Source organism: Aethalodelphis obliquidens, unplaced genomic scaffold (genome assembly GCF_003676395.1).
Source record: "Aethalodelphis obliquidens isolate GAN/ISIS:26980383/991018 unplaced genomic scaffold, ASM367639v1 scaffold5, whole genome shotgun sequence".
In the NCBI taxonomy this organism is placed as follows: domain Eukaryota; kingdom Metazoa; phylum Chordata; class Mammalia; order Artiodactyla; family Delphinidae; genus Aethalodelphis; species Aethalodelphis obliquidens.
The window spans coordinates 28945554-28969367 of record NW_020837949.1 but is presented as its reverse complement, the minus strand read 5'-3'; the positions used below and the strand labels follow the sequence as shown (position 1 = coordinate 28969367).

At 37.9% G+C, this 23814-nt stretch overlaps 1 protein-coding gene across 1 annotated transcript in view; it reads left to right on the top strand.

The window, feature by feature from the left end:
* The window catches only part of CPED1 (cadherin like and PC-esterase domain containing 1), a 301483-nt gene that overhangs the window by 137945 nt on the left and 139724 nt on the right, over positions 1-23814 (top strand). The window contains exons 14-15 of the mRNA XM_027102088.1: positions 3554-3740; positions 4711-4879. Coding sequence (XP_026957889.1) covers positions 3554-3740; positions 4711-4879 — 356 coding nt within the window. The remainder of the gene's footprint in view (positions 1-3553; positions 3741-4710; positions 4880-23814) is intronic.

Here is a 23814-nt window from a genome sequence, read left to right as displayed (position 1 = left end):
CCAAGGCTCATGTATTATCTTAATATCCTATAATAATATGATGGAAAAATAAGAATTCTATTTATCAGGTTTGTTTTTTGGCAGTGTATACGTTTTTAACATATATATGTGTATATATATATAATTGGTGCTGAAACATACACAGAAAATTTAGCCTTTCAGAAAAAAATCTATTCTGATAAAACATTAAAGGTGAAAACAATAAAATTTATGGACTAAGATCTAATTTATGATAAATAGAAGTCTTCCAATTTAATAAATCTAATTTGTCTCTTCTAAAATGCAATTTAATTCATTCACTGTGTTTTAACACTATCATTAAAATCACAATAGGTTGAGAGGTGATACAATAATGTGGTTTAATAGAATCAACAAATACATCCAATTAAAAAAAATAACACTTTGAATAAAGTACTGCTGATCAGGGAAAAGTAACAGATATACTTACACTATTCCCTCCCTGCATTTATCATCCAATCTCCCACTTCTAGAAAAATACATGCTACTCAGTTCTCTTGGGAGGCTGGTACCCAGTGTGTAGTGAGAAAAGGACTAGTTTTGAGAAAACTAGGAGCAAGGTTAGAATGAACATTCGTTGAGTGTCTAGTGTGCCAGGATCTGGGTTAGATCAGGAAAGCCACTTCACCTCTTTGGTCTTTTGTTTTCTCATTTATAAGAGGAACGATTGTACAAATTAATCTCTTTTTTTTTTTTTTTTTTTTTTTTTTAGTTTTCAGGTAGCATAGGGTAGAGGATACAAACACGTTAAATAAGCTCTTCAACTTTGTTCATATTTTTATGTTGATTAAAAACTAGTCCTACCTGGGTCTTCAAAGTTAATATTCCTATTTTTACGGTATAAGATTTTAAAAAAATAACTCGATGCTTTAGAACAAGTGGGATTATCTTTCAGTGTCTAGGCTGTTTTTGTGTTTAATATGAGTTATGATTATCCCTCAAGAGGGCAACAAAATTCTGCAGTTAAAAGAAATCCATTAAAAGCAACCAAGACTTCAAACAGCTTTCCCATATATACTTGCCAAATACGTTAAGCAGCCTGCTACCACCTTACCTCACAGTGGGTTCTCTGCAGAGCTAAGGTAAGCTGGCCTGAGACAGGTTGGGACTGGATTGGGAAGGATGCCAAGGAAACACCAGGTGTTTGTAGGCAGCACCACTGATGATTCAGTTGAAGATGATGTCAGGACAAAATCAGCTTTCAAGCAGGGGTCTAGGATGCAGTACATAAGCCAGAGGTAAAGAGTTTCTGATGAAACCAAAAACAAGCACTTGCTAAAATCTTGCTTAAGAGAATGATTACACATTTTCTTTCATTTAGGGCTGAGTTTCAGTGTTGTAATGGACAGGCCCCATTGAAAATGTTCACTATTAAGTGAAAGTATAAACTGCGAGGAAATTAACTCTCAGTGACTATTTTATTAAAATATATAAAGTTAAAGTATCAATACATTTCCTATGATTACTATTTTGAAAAAAATCTTCCACTTTGTTATTCATCTAACTGGTTCTGAGCATAAAAGTGTAGCGCACGTATTTATATTCCCTTTCTGCCTAAGAAATGGTGCTTTTGAAAGCACATTCTATATCCCTGAACTCCAGCTTGTTTAAAGTGTTAGATTGGGTTCACAGTCTCCATTTGAATCAGATCTCATGACCAAAAGTAACCTGTTTTTACTGTGCTTATCTCCGTGCCTTGAACATAGACTATACCAGAAAAAAAAAATCTTTGATGAAAAAATGAATGTGTTATTAATAAGTGGTTGAATTCAAATGAAAAGCTATGGTCCTTTTCAAGGTTAAATCTAATAATACAGTCTCACCCTTATTCTTTCATTTTTTTCTCTTTCATTATAAAAAAATTTATGAGCTGGTAGGATTATTGAAATTATAGATGAAGTCCACCTACATCTGTCACCCAGATAGAATCTTTCGTAACTAGTAAAGTCAATCAAGCAGGTATTTACCCAATTCATTGAGTTATTCAACCAAACTGACTAATTTTTATTGACTTTTCCCTGAAATGAAATTACAATATATCTATTTTATTATTATTGTTCCTAATTTGTACCAGAGTAGTTTTTTCTTTGACCAGCTGAGAAAACTCTCCTAGAATGTGGGTCAGAAATACACACATTTATTCACTTTCATTATTTTAGGGCACGATGGGAATTAAACTGACACCTAGTTCTCAGAACTAGAATGAAACACCTATAAAGTTGGTGGTATTCATTGCCATGGATTTGGTGATACATCTGTCTCCGTGTCTGGCAGAGAAATATAAAACTTTTGGTATTGTTGAATCACAAAGTCCAGGATGTGATGGGAGATGGGAAGGAGAACCAAGGAAGTGGTTATGAGATGCCTTGTAAGCTTTACTGGGAACTTGGCCTAGATTCTGGCAGTGATGAGAAACTGTTAAAGAACTGAAGCCAAGTCATCAGATGTGATTTTAGAAAAATCGTTGTGATAGCTCTATAACAATAGAGGAAGAGACAGCAGTTAACAGGATAATCGACTTTTCTTTAAGTGCAGGTGTATAGCTTCCTGTGGCAAATTTGGTGTTATCCTTTTTGTCGCTATGTTAAACATCATTGAACATCTTATTTAAAGGCAACAGAAGACATTTTCATTTTACTGGTTTTTATAGAATTTCCTATGTTTACCTTTACTGGAATTTTGTTGACTGTTGAAAAGTATTTCTGGCACAAAATACTTGTTAATATTTCTTTGAAAAACATTTGCTTTTGAGTAATTTGTTTATTTCAAATATGAACATAATATAGTTTAGCAGTGGCTGGTGTATGTGCCTAGAAACATGTTTTTAGTTTTTTCTCACTAAGATACTTTTGCAAAAAATTGAGTTATCAAATAGAAACATTTTTTTTAAATGGCTTAGAATCAATTATATGAAATAATATGCTAGGTTCTGTAGCAGGGTTGAGCAGAGGATAGCATTTCCTTCTTATACTTTAGGGTACTTTCTTAGGTTAAGGTGGCCGGAGTATGGAGGGGGTCTCATGGTTTTGTGTCTGAGTGTTTGGCATAATATTGGATTTCACATTCTTTGCTTCACCTTCCTGCCTGTAAGCTACATATCAATCCAATGGCAGTTTAATGACACTTCCCATCAAGAAATTTTCCTTATTCCCTGCTGGTATCCTTCTGTCACCACCCCACAGAGTCATCTCCCCCCCATTTACACAGTTGCTTGATATATGCAATAAATGTTATGAAATGTTATCATTCCACTGGAGAGACATTTTCTGACCTTCTGTGCCTTTAAACTTTTAAAGGCTGAGCGAAAAATATCAACTAAAGTCAACAACTGTTATATGAGGCAAGGTCTACAAAATTTGGCAAATAGAAAACCCAGCTGAAGCCACAAATCAACTATGACCAGAGGACCAAATGGAAAATCAGCAGTGATCACTAAAGTTATGCAAAAGAATTTTAAAAACCTTAATCATATATGATTTTTAAACATTTATCCATGCCGCAGGTGTTTCTATCATTGTTTTATTTTTTTAAACAGATAAAGATGCACAATGTCATATCAAGCAGATCTTCACACATCCGCATTTGGAACTAAATCCTGAATTTAACTCAAAGATCAAAGATTATTACTCTGAAGTCCCATTTGATGTGGTAACGCTGACAATTGGAGCAGAGACTTCTAAGTGTCAGTGCAAGGTGTACCTGCAGGAACGGGCAGGACCAAGGTATGAAGGAGCTGACAGGGGCTGAGGGGAGACATCGTAGCGGGAAGCACACCTTGGAAGCAACCTTTGAAGATGGTTCAGAAAACCTGAGGCACAAGATCTGTTGGAGGGATTGCCAGGGTGTTAAAAAGAACACATGAGTGCTCTACTGATCTGTTAACAATCTTTGTGTTTAATCTTTGTAACAATGTTGTAACAAGAGAGGATCTTGTGATATGAAAAGTATCAAAGAGGACTCATTCAGGGAAAATTGAGTTTATTGTTATCTTTATGTTTTTAGGTAGTTGAAGAGTTCACCCTTCTGAATAGTAGCCTCCTCTACCCCAACCCAGCTCCTCAAGTTTTTGAAGATTCAGGTGTTGATTACTTAATAAACATGTTGGTGACAATTTGTGGACATAGTAACACTAACTTGCTTAGTCTCATGGGATTTTTTTCTATTGACTCTTTTGAGAGTCATCAACTCTTTGGTTTATAATTTGAACAGAAGATAGAATTTTATGACATTCCATGTCCACGGCAAGAAATATACTCATATTCCTATGTTGTATGGAAAGAAATGCACCCAGCATTCCTGGGAGCTCAGAAAGTATAATAGAAAGAAAAGAGGATTCAAGTCAGGCCAACCTGGATCCCAACCCTGACTCTACTATACTCTACTATATTTAAAATGGGAAGTATCATAGTTTTTGTATGGAGTTGTGAGTATTAAATGAGATAATATATGACCCTGACAGGTGGTTAATAATATTAGTTCCCTTCCCTGTAATTGATAGGGGACATGACTTGCTCTGCAAGATAACTCTTGGTATACCAAAGCACAATGAAACATAAGTTAAAATAGTTTTTTCACATTTTAGGTTTCTTATGAAATGGTGCAGATCTTATCTGTTTTTAATGAAAATTGTATACATTTAATAAATATTGATGTATGAGTCAATTTGGGTTGTCTCTCTCATTCTCTCTCCAGCTTTGCCAACTACCCTCTGGGCTTAGGGATGAACAAAATCTCAATGCTTGTGGTGGATGAATCTCCAATCCAAGGTGAGACCCTGATCACATACAAACTCACCATCTATAGAGAAGACCGTCCAAGTCTGCCTTTGTTTGAGGACTTCGCAGCATGCGGTTTTGTGCAGGTAAGTGAATTTTACATTTGCACATGGGTTGAATTGGGAGTGATCCTTTAACCCAGGTGAAAAAGGCCAAATGAAAATTATTAGAAAAAAGTGGATGCTTTCAAATCCAAATAATTGTGGTCTCATTTCAAAAAAGAGTACCAGCCAGGTATCTAAGATACCTTTTTGTGAGTGATTTTCTTTTAAGTGTGGTGGCTATTCCCTGCACTTATAGTGTGCAGAGGATTTATTGTGGTTAATATTGAAAAAAATGTCTGAGTACTCACACTTAGTTATGAAATTGGTTTTACATTTCCTGTTTAAATTGTGCTGTGTTTCTTGGATTTGGCCCTGGAACTACTTTGAAATTTTAAACTAGATTCAGTGGAATTTGTTTTAAAGAATAAGAGGAAAATTTATGAAACTATTTTATAAAAGGGATACCAGATGAATGAAATTAAATTTCCTTGGGTAGATACATTTCGCCTTCACTTCTTGTACCTTATTCATTTCTAAAGTTTGCAGTTGCTCCAGTGAGCAACACATACCATTCTGTAGCCCTGTTGATTTTGGAGGAGGGTGAACATTACCCAGAGACTTTGTCTTACTTGGTGGTTCTTTCTTCTGTGTTTTCATTTTTTAGGAGTCTGTGTATAACCTTCTATATTTGCGTACATCATACACCCTGGCTACAAGTGATTCCAGGGAAGTAGTAATTGATACTCTTACCATATCTACTAATCCACTTAGAATAATTGCACCTATGTCGTATCTCAGTGATTGATATGCTAGTGGGAGCATGAACCACAGATGGTTAATAAACGAGAGAAATGGCTGACTGGGCCTCAGTGAGTAGGATGGATACCACGTTTTCCTAAATGTAGTGGCCATATAGAGTGTTCTCTCCCCTCTACCCACCACCACCACAATCTCATCTCTTCTCAAGAATTTAACACTATTTTGTAAGGATACTCATTGCTGAGATTTTTATTTTTCAAGAAAATATAAAAGAAAGGTTGCTTCAGAGGTTGCTTCCAAGGTGTGCTTCCCACTATGATGTCTCCCCTCAGCCCCTGTTAGCTCCTTCATACCTTGGTCCTGCCTGTTCCTGCAGGTACACCTTGCATTGACACTTAGAAGTCTCTGCTCCAATTGTCAGTGGGAGGGAGCTGTGAAGGAGGAAAGGTTTCCACACACTAGGAAGCCCCTTCACGGGAGGAGACTGTGGGTAGCAGAGCGGGGAAGCTTCAGAGCCACGGAGGAGAGCGCAGCAACAAGGGTGCAGAGGGCAAAGTGGAGAGATTCCTGCACAGAGGATCGGGGCCGACCGGCACTCACCAGCCCGAGAGGCTTGTCTGCTCACCCGCCAGGGCCGGTGGGGGCTGGGAGCTGAGGCTCGGGCTTCGGTCGGAGCGCAGGGAGAGGACTGGGGTTGGCTGCGTGAACATAGCCTGAAGGGGGCTAGTCCACCACGGCTAGCTGGGAGGGAGTCCGGGAAAACTCTGGACCTGCCTAAGAGGCAAGAGACCATTGTTTCGGGTGCGCGAGGAGTGGGGATTCAGAGCACTGCCTAAACGAGCTCCAGAGACAGGCACGAGCTGCCGCTATCAGCGCAGACCCCAGAGACGGGGATGAGACGCTAAGGCTGCTGCAGCCGCCACCAAGAAGCCTGTGTGCGAGCACAGGTCACTATCCACACCACCCCTCCCAGGAGCCTGTGCAGCCCGCCGCTGCCAGGGTCCCGGGATCCAGGGACAACTTCCTGGGAGAATGCATGGTGCGCCTCAGGCTGGTGCAACGTCATGCCGGCTTCTGCCGCCACAGGCTCGCCCCGCATCCTCACCCCTCCCTCCCCCTGGCCTGAGTGAGCCGGAGCCCCCAAATCAGCTGCTCCTTTAACCCCGTCCTGTCTGAGCAAAGAACAGATGCCATCAGGCGACTTACATGCAGAGGCACGGCCAAATCCAAAGCTGAACCCCAGGAGCTGTGCGAACAAAGAAGAGGAAGGGAAATCTCTCCCAGCAGCCTCAGAAGCAGCGGATTAAATCTCCACAATCAACTTGATGTACCCTGCATCTGTGGAATACCTCAATAGACAACGAATCATACCAAAATTGAGGCAGTGGGCTTTGGGAGAGGCTGTACACTTGGGGTTTGCTGTATGTGACTGACTGGTTTCTGGTTTTATGTTTATCTTAGTTTAGGATTTAGAGTTTATTATCACTGGTAGATTTGTTTATTGATTCGGTTGCTCTCTTCCTTTGTCTCTTACATATATATATATATATATATATATATATATATATATATATATATTTCCTTTTTCTCTTTTTGTGAGTGTGAATGTGTATGCTTCTTTGTGTGATTTTGTCTGTATAGCTTTGCTTTTACCATTTGACCTAGGGTCTGCCTGTCCGTTTTCTTTCTTTCTTTTTTTAATACAGTTTTTAGCGCTTGTTATCATTGGTGGATTTGTTTTTGGTTTGGTTGCTCTCTTCTTTCGTTCTTTTTTTTCATTTTTTATTAAAATTTTTTTTAATTTTTACTAATTATTTTTTATTTTAATAAGTTTTTTATTTTATTTTATTTTATTTTTTCTTTCTTTCTCTTTTTCTCCCTTTTCTTCTGAGCCGTGTGGCTGACAGGGTCTTGGTGCTCCAGCCTGGTGTCAGGCTTGTGCCTCTGAGGTGGGAGAGCTGAGTTCAGGACTTTGGTCCACCAGAGACCTCCCAGCTCCACATAATATCAAACGGCGAAAATCTCCCAGAGATCTCCATCTCAATGCAAAGACCCAGCCCCACTCAACGACCAGCAAGCTACAGTGCTGGATACCCTATGCCAAACAACTAGCAAGACAGGAACACAACCCCCTCTGTTATCAGAGAGGCTGCCTAAAATCATAATAAGGTCACAGACACCCCAAAACACACCACCGGATGCGGTCCTGCCCCCCAGAAAGGCAAGACCCAGCTTTATCCACCAGAACACGGGCACCAGTCCCCTCCTCCAGGAAGCCTACACAAGCCACTGAACCAACCTTACCTGCTGGTGGCAGACACCAAAAACAACAGAAACTACAAACTTGCAGCCTGTGAAAAGGAGCCCCCAAACACAGCAAGTTAAGCCAAATGAGAAGACAGAGAAACACAGCAGATGAAGGAGCAAAGTAAAACTCCACCAGACCAAACAAATGAAGAGGAAATAGGCAGTCTACGTGAAACAATTCAGAGTAATGATAGTAAAGATGATCCAAAATCTTGGAAATAGAATGGAGAAAATACAAGAAACGTTTAACAAGGACCTAGAAGAACTAAAGAGCAAGCAAACAATGATGAACAACACAATAAATGAAATTAGAAATTCTCTAGAAGGAATCAATAGCAGAATAACTGAGGCAGAAGAACGGATAAGTGACCTGGAAGATAAAATAGTGGAAATAACTACTGCAGAGCAGAATAAAGAAAAGAGAATGAAAAGAATTGAGGATAGTCTCAGAGACCTCTGGGACAACATTAAATGCATGAACATTCTAATTCTAGGGGTGCCAGAAGAAGAAGAGAAAAAGAAAGAGACTGAGAAAATATTTGAAGAGATTATAGTTGAAAACTTCCCTAATTTGGGAAAGGAAATAGTTAATCAAGTCCAGGAAGTGCAGAGAGTCCCATACCGGATAAATCCAAGGAGAAACACACCAAGACACATATTAATCAAACTATCATAAATTAAGTACAAAGAAAAAATATTAAAAGCAGCAAGGGGAAGACAACAAATAACATACAAGGGAATCCCCATAAGGTAACAGCTGATATTTCAGCAGAAACTCTGCAAGCCAGAAGGGAGTAGCAGGACGTATTTAAATTGATGAAAAGGAAAAAGCTACAACCAAGATTATTCTTCCCAGCAAGGATCTCATTCAGATTTGATGGAGAAATTAAAACCTTTACAGACAAGCAAAAGCTAAGAGAATTCAGCACCACCAAACCAGGTTTACAACAAAGGTTAAAGGAACTTCTCGAGGCAGGAAACACAAGAGAAGGAAAAGACCTACAATAACAAACCCAAAAGAATTAAGAAAATGGTAATAGGAACATACATATCGATAATTACCTTACAAGGAAATGGATTAAATGCTCCAACCAAAAGACACAGACTGGCTGAATGGTTACAAAAACAAGACCCGTATACATGCTGTCTCCAAGAGACCCACTTCAGACCAAGGGACACATACAGACTGAAAGTGAGGGGATGGAAAAGGTATTCCTTGCAAATGTAAAGCAAAAGAAAGCTGGAGTAGCAATTCTCATATCAGACAAAATAGACTTTAAAATATAGACTGTTATAAGAGACAAAGAAGGACACCACGTAATGAGCAAGGAATCAATCCACAAAGAATATATAACAATTGTAAGTATATATGCACCCAGCATAGGAGCACCTCAATACATAAGGCAAATGCTAACAGCCATAAAAGGGGAAATCGACAGTAACACAATCATAGTAGGGGACTTTAACAGCCCCCTTACACCAATGGACAGATCATCCACAATGAAAATAAATAAGGAAACACAAGCTTTAAATGATATATTAAATAAGATGGACTTAATTGACATTTATAGGACATTCCATCCAAAAACAACAGAATACAGTTTCTTCGCAAGTGCTCATGGAACATTCTCCAGGATCATATCTTGGGTCACAAATCAAGCTGTGGTAAATTTAAGAAAATTCAAATTGTATCAGTTATCTTTTCCAACCACAATGCTGAGACGAGATATCAATTACAGGGAAAAAATGTAAAATCTACAAACACATGGAAGCTAAACAGTACACTACTTCATAACCAAGAGATCACTGAAGAAATCAAAGTGAAAATAAAAACATGCCTAGAAACAAATGACAATGATAACACGATGACCCAAAACCTACAGGATGCAGCAAAAGCAGTTCTAAGAGGGAATTTTATAGCAATGCAATCCTACCTCAAGAAATAAGAAACATCTCAAATAAACAACCTAACCTTACACTTAAACAAGTAGAGAAAGAAGAACAAAAAACCCCCAAAGTTAGCAGAAGGAAAGAAATCACAAAGATCAGATCAGAAATAAATGAAAAAGAAATGAAGGAAATGATAACAAAGATCAGTAAAAATGAAGCTGTTTCTTTTAGAAGATAAACAAAATTGATAAACCATTAGGTAGACTCATCAAGAAAAAAAGGGAGAAGACTCAAATCAATAGAATTAGAAATTAAAAAGGAGAAGTAACAACTGACACTGCAGAAATGCAAAGGATCATGAGATTTCTACAAGCAATTCTGTGCCAATAAAATGGACAACCTGGAAGAAATGGACAAATTGTTAGAAAAGCACAACCTTCTGAGACTGAACCAGGAAGAAATAGAAAATATAAACAGACCAATCACAAGCACTGAAATTGAGACTGTGATTAAAAATCCTCCAACAAACAAAAGCCCAGGACCAGATGGTTTCACAGGCGAATTCTATCAAACATTTAGAGAAGAGCTAACACCCGTCCTTCTCAAACTCTTCCAGAATATAGCAGAGGGAAGAACACTCCCAAGCTCAATCTACAAGGCCACCATCACCCTGATACCAAAACCGGACAAAGATGTCAGAAAGAAAGAAAATACAGGCCAATATCACTGATGAACATAGATGCAAAAATCCTCAACAAAATACTAGCAAACAGAATCCCACGGCACATTAAAAGGATCATACACCATGATCAAGTGAGGTTTATCCCAGGAATGCAAGGATTCTTCAATACATGCAAATCAATCAATATGATAAACCATATTAGCAAATTGAAAGAGAAGAACCATATGATCATCTCAATAGGTGCAGAAAAAACTTTCGACAAAATTCAACACCTATTTATGATAAAAAAAAAAGCCCCAGAAAGTAGGCATAGAGGGAACCTACCTCAACGTAGTAAGGGCCATATATGACAAACCCACAGCCAACATCGTTCCCAACGGTGAAAAACTGAAACCCTTCCACTAAGATCAGGAACAAGACAAGGTTGTCCACTCTCACCACTCTTATTCAACATTGCATTGGAAGTTTTAGCCTCAGCAATCAGAGAAGAAAAAGAAATAAAAGGAATCCAAATCGGAAAAGAAAAAGTAAAACTGTCACTGTTTGCAGATGACATAATACTGTACATAGAGAATCCTAAAGACTCTACCAGAAAACTACTAGATCTAATCAATGAATTTGGTAAAGTAGCAGGATACAATATTAATGCACTGAAATCTCTTGCATTCCTATACACTAATGATGAAAAATCTGAAAGAGAAATTAAGGAAACATTCCCATTTACCATTGCAACAAAAAGAATAAAATACACTGATGAAAGAAATCGTAGATGATACAAACAGATGGAGAGGTATACCATGTTCTTGGATTAGAAGAGTCAACATTGTGAAAATGACTATACTACCCAAAGCAATCTACAGATTCAAGGCAATCCCCATCAAACTATCAATGGCATTTTTCACAGAACTAGAACAAAAAATTTCACAATTTGTATGGAGACACAAAAGACCCTGAATAGCCAAAGCAATCTTAAGAAAGAAAAACGGAGCTGGAGGAATCAGGATCCCGGACTTCAGACTATACTGCAAAGCTACAGTAATCAAGACAGTATGGTACTGGCACAAATACAGAAATATAGATCAATGGAACAGGATAGAAAACCCAGAGATAAACCCATGCACATATGGTCACCTTATTTTTGATAAAGGAGGCAAAAATATACAGTGGAGAAAAGACAGCCTCTTCAATAAGTGGTGCTGGGAAAACTAGACAGCTACATCTAAAAGAATGAAATTAGAACACTCCCTAACACCGTACAGAAAAATAAACTCTAAATGGATTAAAGACCTAAATGCAAGGCCAGACACTATAAAACTCTTAGAGGAAAACATAGGCCGAACACTCTATGGCATAAGTCACAGCAAGATCCTTTTTGGCCCACCTCCTAGAGAAATGGAAATAAAAACAAAAATAAACAAATGGGACCTAATGAAACTTAAAAGCTTTTGCACAGCAAAGAAAACCATAAACAAGACGAAAAAGCAACCCTCAGAATGGGAGAAAATATTTGCAAATGAAGCAACTGACAAAGGATTAATCTCCAAAATTTATAAGCAGCTCATGCAGCTCAATAACAAAAAAACGAACAACCCAATCCAAAAATGGGCAGAAGACCTAAATAGACATTTCTCCAGAGAAGATATACAGATTGCCGACAAACACATGAAAGAATGCTCAACATCATTAATCATTAGAGAAATGCAAATCAAAACTATGATGAGATATCATTTCACACCGGTCAGAATGGCCATCATCAAAAAATCTAGAAACAATAAATGCTGGAGAGGGTGTGGAGTAAAGGGAACACTCTTGCACTGCTGGTGGAAATGTGAATTGGTACAGCCATTATGGAGAACAGTATGGAGGTTCCTTAAAAAACTACAAATAGAACTACCATATGACCCAGGAATCCCACTACTGGGCATATACCCTGAGAAAACCATAATTCAAAAAGAGTCATGTACCACAATGTTCATTGCAGCACTATTTGCAATAGGCAGGACATGGAAGCAACCTAAGTGTCCATCCACAGATGAATGGGTAAAGAAGATGTGGCACATACATACAATGGAATATTACTCAGCCAGAAAAGTAAACGAAATTGAGTTATTTGTAGTGAGGTGGATGGACCTAAAGACTGTCATATGGAGTGAAGTAAGTCAGAAAGAGAAAAACCAATACTGTATGCTAACACATATATATGGAATCTAAAAAATAAAAAGATGGTTCTGAAGAACTTAGGTACAGGACATGAATAATGATGCAGAGGTAGAGAATGGACTTGAGGACATGGGGAGGGGGAAGGGTAAGCTGGGACAAAGTGAGAGAGTGGCATGGACATATATACACTACCAAATGTAAAATAGATAGCTAGTGGGAAGCAGCCGCATAGCACTTTGTGCTTTGTGACCACCTAGAGGAGTGGGATAGGGAGGGTGGGAGGGAGATGCAAGAGGGAGGGGATATGGGGATATATGTATACGTATAGCTGATTCACTTTGTTATAAAGCAGGAACTCACACACCATTGTAAAGCAATTATACTCCAATAAAGATGTTAAAAAAAAAGATAGGAAAAAGTAGTGTTGTATGGTTATGAAGCTATGGATTAAACAAAATTAAGTAGGTTTCTTTACTGTAGTACTTCTTTGAACGTTTCAGATACTTATTTAAATGGTGGACTTTCAAAAGAAGAATATGTAGTGTCCAGCATTTCCAAATTTATTTGACATCTTTTTAATGGACTACGTATTGATATTCTTCTGTGGAACAGAGTTGGGCAAACAGGGGTCTAGACTATGGAGAAGACTTCAAGATTATGTTCCTCTCAGCTATCTACTTTTCAGTTTGCTTTCTTAGGGTTGCTATACCTCAGTCTTTTTCCCAGCTGGAAAACAAATTATAGAGCCACACCAAAAAGGGAGGGAGGGAACCAAAACCTAGAGGGAGGTGTGTTTTTGCCTAAGTGTGTGTATGCGGTGTGTGTGTAGTTATGTCCAACTAAATATTCTCACCTTCTTTAGTGTGTGACTCTGTTTTTCCATTTTTCTCTTTCTGACTCTAATATTTTATATAGAAACTAGCTCTTAAAATAAATCATCTTTGAGGGAAAGCTAAGAGTATGAATGATTTTTTCCAGAATATTTATGGTTACCAACGACAATTATTTTTACTTCAAAAAGCACCATAGATTTAATTTTAATGTAGATTTTAATTTTTAAAAGTCTCTATAGGTAACTACATTTTTACTGGTCAGTAAACTTGACTTTTATATGGAGTAAATATATAATAAAAGTTAAAAAGTAAAATAAAATTTCTACATTAGGACATGAAAGAATGTATTTTTACTTTTCACTTTTCACGTTAGGTTTGTGCTATTGAATTTTTGCTGTATCTTTTGAAATGTAATTGTGTTACAATTATTGGCATAGCTGTATATTTTGGTTCCACTCTAAACTTAAACATGGTAAATGACTCATTCATTATTCTGCTATATGCAAAACGCATTTAAAATTTTTTAAACTTCTACGTGTTCATAAAAGTGTAAAATCCTTATGCTGGATCTTTTAACACTGACATTCATTTCAGGAATATATATTCCTACCTGGCTGTCATTTGAAGAGACCTTTGTACATTTAATTGTAATTATATACATGATAAATATCTAGAGAGGTGTCAGTAGGAATGGAGATGATACCATGAGAAGAAAGGGATGTTGCAGAGGTGGAATCTGCAGGATTTGCGCACTTGTCTCTGATTTATCCTTTCTTTGTCCTTCTTATGACACTATTCTGGTTCAGTTCTTGTTACTTGTTGACTCAAATACTAAAATAGTCCCCAGCTTTGTTTCCCTGTATCTGTCTGACTCTTTTCCAGTTCAGTTTTGCAAGCTTGATCTTGATCAACTTAAAGCGCAGTCTGTCATACATAGGCTTTGCCAGAAATGCTCCAGGCTGTCCCTCTGATGGTCATTCACTTCTCTCATGTTGGTCCATATGTTTTTTCAGCCTCATGTCTCATTGTTTGTCAGTGTATTTTATGCTTCTGCTAACCTGGCCTATTTACCCTTCCCCAGACATGCTTCCCAATCCTGTGACACTGTCTGGGGCTGTCCCTTCCACTGGAAACTAAAATGAGTTTATTTGATGTCACGCTAGAAGCTGTAACTTGGATTTAGGTGTAGGAGTTTTGATCCAAGTTGTATAAAAAAGAGTTCTTTAAAGGTCAAAACTGCTCCCAAATAGGTGTTATTGACTATCATTTACTATGTGCCAGGCTCTGTTGTAAATGCTTTCGACTTAGTTATAGTCTCTTTAATCCTTACAGCATCCTTATAGATTGAATTCTGCTCTTAGCCCTCGGTTTCAGAAGAGAAACCCCAAAGATCAGAGGGGTTAAAGAAATTGCCCAAGGTCACATAGTTAGTGAGTGGCAAGGCTTGGATTCAGATCCAGTTGTGCCTAGTTCCAAAGTCCATGTTGTATTACGTTGCCTCCTGGCTCCCTCATGGGTGGAGACTTTTCTGTCCCAGGAAGTATTCAAGCATCAACTGGAAATCCATCTCTCAAGGAACAGATGAGGAATTGGATTAGATGATTTTTGAGTTTCCTTGATGTTAATAAAATGAGAAGTCTCGTTGACCGTTGGTGTATTGCGAAGTCCTGTGATTAAAGTACACTGCTGCTGAGGTCGCCTTGTGCCAGGGTGGGCTGGCTTGGTGGGGTTGGGGTGTGGGACCCACAGAAGGAGGAGTGGCCCCAGTCCTTGCCTGTGCCTGTCTGCTTGGCTCTGGGCTCTGCAACTGCAGGCCACCACGTCTTCCACTGAGGAGCGGACCTGCCCCTGTGGACTCCAGTGAGGATTCAGACCCCTGGAGCTTGCTGTCCCCGATTGCCTGATTCCAGTTGTCTAGTCAAGTACGCTTTAGGCTCCACTAACATTGGTGGGAACCTTCCTCCTGAGCCCAAAGAGAAAGAATAAACTAGCAAAGCAGGTGCTACTGTCCCCCAGAAAGTGGTATTGGCCTCGTCTGCTGGCAGGAAGAACCGCCCTTTGGAGGATGATGGGGAGAAGCCCCCTTCACACAAACCAGGGATCCTTAGGTGGGATGAGTGAGGGCAAAAGCCTGGAAGCTGGACTGCTGGGTGACCCTTTGGTCTGTTGGTGCCATCTGATTTTTTTTTTTAGAGTTTGCAACTCCCCGTGAGCTAGGGAAAAAAAGGTCAAGAAAAGTTGCCAGAAAATTATGAGGCTGAGATGGAAAGGCACTTACTTTACAAGAAGAAGATAACCCAATGGCCAAGAAGCATATGAAAAGATGCTCAATTCCATCAGTCATCAGGGAAATGCAAGTGAAAATGACAATGAGATACCACTACCAACCCACCACAATGAAAAACACTAAAAGGACTAACAATACAAAGTGTTGGAGAGGACGTAGAGCAAGCTTTCGTTCATACGCTGCTGGGGGGAGTGTCAAATGTTTGCCCGTTTTGGAAAAAGTTGCCAGTATTAGTATAACTAACATATAGCTAACATCCTGTGACACAGCAATCCTGCTAACTGCGTACCCAAGATAAATGAAGTCATAGTTCCATCAAAAGATATATCCAAGAAATCTTTTTTTTTAACTTTTAAAGCATTTTATTTTTTAGAGCAGTTTTAAGTTTACAATAAATGAGAAGAAGGTACAGAGATTGCCCACATACACCCAGCCCCACATATACATAGCCTCTCGTTATCAACATCACTCATCAGAATGGTACATTTTTTACCAGGGATGAACCTGCATTGACACATCATAATCATCCAAAGTCCATAGTTTACCTTAGGGTTTACCCCTTGTGTTATACATTCTATGGGTTGGGACAAATGTATAATGACATGGATCCAACATTGTAAAATCATACAAAGTATTTTCACTGCCCTGAAAATCTTCTATGCTCCACCTATTGATCTCTCCCACTGCCTACCAACCCCTGGCAGCTACTGATTGTTTTTCATTGTCTCCATAGCTTTAGCTGTTTTAGAATGTCATACAGTTGGGATCATACAGTATGTAACTTCTCAGGTTGGCTTCTTTCACTTAGTGATGCATTTAAGTTTCCTCCACATCTTTTCATGGCTTGATAGCTCTTTTCATTTAAGCACAAGAAATCTTCTTATCAGTTTTATAAAATCTAAAAGCTAGAAAAAGTTCAATAAGAAAAGAGATAAACAAATTCAATGTAATACTTTTGAGACATTTAAAAATAAATTAACTATTGATACACACAAACATGGGTAAACCCCCAAAACATTATGTCGAGAAAAAGAAGCCAGACATAAAAAGACGTACTATAATTCATTTATATGAAGTTTAAGAACAGTCAAAACTAATCCGTGGTGATAGAAATCAAAATGGTTGTTACCTAGAAGGTGTGGGAGCTTCTAAGCATGAGGAAACTTTTTGGGCAAATGTCCTATATCTTTTTTTTTTTTGTGGTACGTGGGCCTCTCACCGCTGTGGCCTCTCGCGTTGCAGAGCAGAGGCCCCGGACGCGCAGGCTCAGCGGCCATGGCTCACGGGCCCAGCCGCTCCGCGGCACGTGGGACCCTCCCGGACCGGGGCATGAACCCGCATCCCCTGCATCGGCAGGCAGACTCTCAACCACTGCGCCACCAGGGAAGCCCATGTCCTATATCTTAATCTGGGTGGTGGTTACATATATAACCAGGTGGTGTATAGATGTATAAAAATTTAATTGTGCACTTCAGATTTGTGCAATTAACTGTGTATAATACTTATAAGTATGTTTGGCTATATATAAATTATGTATACTAAATATAAATTATACCTCAATAATATAAGAATAATACATTAGTGGGGAAGTATGTAATATATTCCAAGACATGCCTCCCTTCTCAAATATACTGATCAGAAAGAAGTTAATTATCATCCAATTAACTTGGGCAATAGGTTATATTAGGAATGTGTTACTATAATATCAAGAAAAATATTAGAAAATTCTTGTGGGATATGTCCTACAGATGATTGCAGAAAAGTATTTCAGTCACTTATAAGAGTCCTTTCCAGAAGGTCTTAATTTAAAGTTTAATGGGTGGTCCATCCGCAGTACTCTAGTATATAAAATGGAAAAGTGTCTAATAAGTACTACTATTTTTTTAGCCTTCCTTTTAGAAACCATAAAATGAATGAAAAGATAATGAATGAATAATGTGGACACTTATTTTAGACACTTAACTAGGCATGAGAGGCCTTCGGAACTGGTAGGATTCAATAGCAGACGTAGGATTTTCTCACCATGGGCTCCAGTTAAAATTCTAATCAGAGACCTTTCCCTTATTTATCTTTTATGCTTAATCTCATTAGAGTCTTTAGGTTTCATGGCAAACTGATGCTATGATGAAGTGTAGAATACAAAAAGTGAGGGATAACATTTCTAATCTTCTATCAAATTTTTGGCCTTCCAAATTGTTCTTTTTCTTTTTTTTTCCAACAACTATAGTGCCTTCGTTATATTTTTAAGTTTGAAATCCAGAGTTGAACTACTGCACATTAAATGATAGACTGTTATACATGTATTTGATCCCTCAAAGCCTATACATGGCAAGCTAAAAGGAAATGGATTAAACCTTAATTATATTTTATTTGTTGGTTAAGAGGAAAAATTATAATTCCTCCTTACATTTCAAATTAAATTTTGGCCTAATGGACTCCATTATTAAATGTTAAATAAACATAAAAAGCAGTCCACCTTCACGTAACCAAAAGAGGAGAATCCAATTTGCAGTTAATCAAGTTTCCTAATTTCTCCTTCCCCCATTCTCTCACCTTCTGGACATCAACTATTCATCTTCTTATTTAACCAAAAGACTAACAGTGAAGAGGAAAGCAAATATAAGGTATACCAGTCAATTAAAAAATCAATTACTATGACAATTTGGTGAATAATAAGATAATTTAATTAATTTGTTAATACACATTCCATTATTTACATAATCAAACATTTTAAGTACCTACTTAGCCATAATTAACTATTTGAGTTTAATGTCTATTTCTAATTATATCGCCAGTTGGAATTTGCATATGGTAGCTGTAGAGGCAACTCTTAGTTTAGTTATTATCAGTGAAGGAGAAAGGGCTAATTTACATGACTGATATAAAGCAACCAGATTTGGACCAAGGCTTCTCCACCTCAGCATTATTGATATTGTGGCTGGATGATCTTCATTCTGGGGAGCTGCCTTGTGCACTGTAGGATGTTGAGCGGCATCCCTGGCCTCCATCCACTAGATTTCCAGAAGTACGCCCCTCCCCAGGCAAAATCAGCCCCTCAGAGGACACCTTTGAGAATCAGTGAGAACCACTGATGTGTATCAATAAGACGTCCTGCTTTTCTACTTTCTACTAGTAAAGCTAGTAACTCTGTAGTGGATTTACTAGAGGTATGAATAGTTTAAAGGTAATCCCTCGAAGTTGAATGTTGAAGAATTATTCTTATCTGCTTTCATCCTTATATTTTTAATCATTTCTGTAGTCAGTGATAGGACTCTGAGAGCTCTTTATTCTACTCATTAATTTGCCATCTTTTCTGTCTAATGTAATTATAATCAGAAGTATGCATTCAATTATAGAAAACATGATTCTTAATGAAACATAAAAAGTCAAATAACTTACCTAGACTATTTCATGTTGATTTATCCATAAATAGCATAATGTTTTGCTGTTAGGGAGAAAGATTTAGATAGTAATAAGCTGTTATTATTGCTGGAATATGTCATGCATAGGAATTAAGAAGATATATTTATGTTCTAAGGAAATTAAAATACATATGGGGAAATATTTCTTTTAATATCTCCTTCCAAATCAAAAAGTTTTGACATGGATAACAATAGAGCATCCACAGAAATTGATTTGCACTGATGATCTGTGGTCTCATATACATTTTGCCTCCAAAGTGTTGTGCCAGATAGAGTCATAAATAAAATCTGCAGAAAGGTCATAGGGCAAAACTGTAGGAGACTACATTTCATGGATCCATTTGCTAGAAGCAGCTTTCATTTTAAAATACATTTCAATTAATAAAGAAAGGGAAAATACCAAGGAAAGAAAAAATACCATTTAAAAGAATGATGCGTCCAGCATTTAGCTACCCATTTAAAACTGGTATTTGCTGCTTTATTTTACAAAAACACTAATTAGCAATCTAGATGCTGAGTTATTAAATGATGTGTGAATGACTCCAGTTATAGCATTTGGAAATGCTTTATAAAATGTTCCCATTTATTTTTTTGTACATTTCCAACAACACATAAGGACAATTATAAAACAACTCATATGATAGTTGTCTAATGTGTTAGCAAATGTCCATAATAAAAGAAGAGAATAGCATCTAGCAATGACTGCTTAATAAAAATTTGTGCGATTCCAAAGTTGTAGTATCGTTGAAATACTCATTTTAGTGGTTTTTAGTTACCTTGTTTATGTCAGTATACCAGAGGAATGCGACTTAATTTTTCAACAGTAGAGTCTGTGTTGTAGTGAAATGCTCCCAACCAGCAACTGTTTAAGTATCTGCTCTGCACTCTGCTCTTAGAAATTTGCCATGTGCTATAGGGGAAGACACGGACAGCAGCAGCCACAGAAGGAGGAGGAGTAGTTGTGCAACATTTATAGAACTTTTATTATGTACCAGGCATCATGTTAAGCACTTTTCCTTCCTACCTTACTTAGTGTTCTCCACAACCCTAAACAGATGATTTTTTTATCCCCTCCCTTTTTTTAACATACGAAGAAACTAAGACTTTAGAATAGTTAGAACAGTTAGAAAGCTTGTTCAGGCTTTCTACATAACATATGTAATTAGTGGCAAAGGTGGGATTTGAATACGGGTCTGAGGCAATTCTATCCCCTTAATCATTACTCTGGACCATAGAATCTAAAGCCCTCCTCACACTTACAATCTAATTGACCTTTTGGGGAAGCTCTCATTCAGCGAGAATTCAACTTGTTAAAGTTTAGTTAACTAAATTTGTTTCTGTGGTCACGTACAGTGATAATTTTTATAATGTCTGGAGTCACTGCAAAATTCTGAGGTCTTCATAATCTTTATTTGGTGAGTAATATCAGATAGCAGAGTCTTCCCATTGAGAGTCTACCTATGAGGAAAGTTTTAGAGCTAATATCTAATATTTTACTAGACACCTTATATATCCTAATATCTGACTATGTTGGTATCCAATATTTAAATCAGGTTAGAATAGTTTACATATTAGAATTCTACTTAGCCAGAATACTATTATTGCTACTCATTGGTAAAATGATTTCTAGTGCACAGGCTTTTTTTTTAATGTTATGCTTGATTACAGAATTAGAACAATTTCCAATTAATCGCTTTCACTGTTCAACACACCTTACTACCTTATTGTTTCTATTAAAATATCCACAGTACATTTTTTCAAAACTTAAAGAAAAACTTTGTTCACGCGTACTTTATAACAGTGAGAAGGCTGTGCTGTGGAGCTGACAATTTGACAATGCTTCAGTGACACAGTCATCAAGGGGGAAAAAATCCCTTTCAGACTCTTATTTAATCTTCACAAGCAGATTAGATAATGTAGCTAATTTTTATTATCTACTCCACCCTACCCCCTTCTCCGAGGAAACTAAGTCTTAGGCTAAGTATTTTATATTTTAATATTTATTTATACATAAATTAATTTATTTCTATCTTTTTAAATTTATTCATATTTTATATTTATTATAGTTATTTAGATTTTATATTAAATGCTGTATATTTTGGTGATATTTCTCAAGGGCATCATGAACAGTTTCTTCAAGGGTACATTTCCACCTCTGATGACTTCCCATGATATCTCTCTGCCTTTAATGAGTGAAAATTAAGTAGGCTCCTGAATGCTTTGATCGAATACTGCACTTAGTTTTTAAACATGTAGAAAAGAATGTCTCCTTTGTAAACGTCAGAATATTCTCTTGCTCTATAAATAGGATGAGAGTCACTTTTCTCTGTGGAAATTATTTTATCAGGGCAAACTGCATCTTAACAAAGCATCTCAGGCCATTTTCCTAACCTAGTGGTTAAAAGCCGTGGACTCCAAGGCTTATGCTTATAATCACCGTCAGAGAAGCCTGACTGTGGTCCCGGCTCTGCTTCTAACTGCCCTCATTGGCTGTGTCTCCTAGTGCAAGGCTTACAAGCTCCCCTAAGCTTCCGTTTTCTTATCTTTAAGAATAGAACTAGTAATAGAACCTATCTTATAGCACCAGTCTGAGGATTCAACTAGATAATTAATGCAGAGTTCTGCCACAAGTCTAGTACATGATCAAGTGCTCGGTCAAGGTTGAATAAGCATCATCGTCGTCATCACCATCATGAAAACTCCTGGTCCCGATGCCCCTTAGGGCTTACCTGCAAGTGTATAGAGACGGAGATGAGGGAAGAAAGAGGACAGTAAAAGAAGTAGGAGCCTGTGGTACCGAGAAATTCTGGAATTGTAAAGGAATCAGGACAGGAATGATGAGTTGGGTGTTAGAAAGGACAGTGAGCGACCTGGGCTGTTCCACACGGTTGCATGCCTGAGGTTCATGGGTCCTGGCACTTTTGCCTTTGTGGACCCCTTCTTTCAGGAAAAAAAATACTTAAAATTGTATTTTACCACTGTGTTGATATAACGATGAATATATTAATATTCATCTCTATAAAGACTCATCTCTATAGAGAATAGAGACTTTTCTTGGACCTAAAATTTCATTTTTTTTCTTCTAAATTTAAAGGAGATTCAGATGTTTTCCTGGACTGCTAAAAGTAGTTTGTGCTGTAGGCATGGTTGCCACTGCGCCTGGTAGAGAACTGGCTCTTGTCTTCTCCTTCCCTCTGCAGGATCTGCAGCAGAGGCATCCATTTCCTTAGCAATGACCTCAATTGTAGGCACTCTTTCAAGTCTTCTTAAGTGCCCTTGACTTCAGCACTTAGCCTTCTGCAGTTGTTTCATGTTCTGTGTGCTAAGCCTGCGCAACCCTTTACCGGCATTCTTCATGAGCCCATGTAGCACCCAGGGGAATGATCTGCTATTTTCACGAGCAGTTTGCACACCCAGACGTTCTGAACGCAGAGACTACCTCAGTGCCCAGTAAGCCTTCACAGACACCAAAGGCTTGGGAATTTTGTGTAACATTGTTTTCTTAAAAAGCAGGCAAAGACGAGAGGGGTGTGTTCTTTAATTCACGATCTCTTTTAGTGCTTCTATAAATTATCTTTCTGAGTTGGTGAAAACGAGTTATGTTAAACACTCACCTCTGAGTTAATGTAACTTATGGTCAGACAAATTACCGCTTAAATAAAAACGTTTGCTCAGCACATCTGTTTCTCCATGTTTCTCCAAGTCACATCTGCTTCTTTTACAAGAAGAAACAAACTTTTACTACCGTTAGCGCAGCAGCGCCAAGACCCTGTGGAAGAGAATCGGGTCTTCCTGGCTTCCAACAGCATCCAGAGGTTTCCCTGAGTGCAACCTTCTGCTGTATACAGTCATGTTCGTTTGAAGTTTATGTTTTGACATTCTAAGAATTAGTCTTCTAATTTCAGAATTATTGGACAGGGAAATAGAAAAAGAAAAAACCTGGGAGGTTTTTAAATAAAATATTCTGTTAGACTTACCGCATTTCAAATGTGACATTTGAAACTTTGAAGGAGGTTTAGTTAAAAGAGAAGCAGATAAACAGAGTCCCTTTTTGATAACTCCAATTCCTAAATACCCACTTTGGGGGCTTTAATGGCTCCAGAGGATCCCTAGATCTTTAATTTCTCCTTCTCCATTTCCTTACCCATTTCTCAAGTCCAGATTAACTCTAGCAAAGTTACACACCAGAATAGCGAGGGTGGTAGTGAGAGAGAGGAGAGACCTTGGGTATTAGGGTGAGCAGTTTTATAAGTCCTCCTCCCACTCCAAAGCAAGTCTAGAACATGACTTATTTTTAAAAAGACATTTTTGCCTTCATCAAACAACAGAGCTTGGCTCTGTATAAGACAAGGAAAGATGTCTCTTTGTATAAGACATAAGACAAGATGTCTCTGAGCCAGTGATTCTTCATCTTTTGGAGGAAGCAGGTACCCTTTTGAATATCTCATGAAAGTTTTGACCCTTTGTCTCAAGGAATAATGTACAATCACAGCCAATGCTGTGTACAATTTCAGAGATATGAAAAAGCCCAGGTTAAAAAAAATTCTTATTCTAGTAACTCATAATCTGAAGCAGAAGATCCCTAGCAGCAACAAGCATAATAAGGACAGTTTCATTTCTGGCATAAATGTACATGA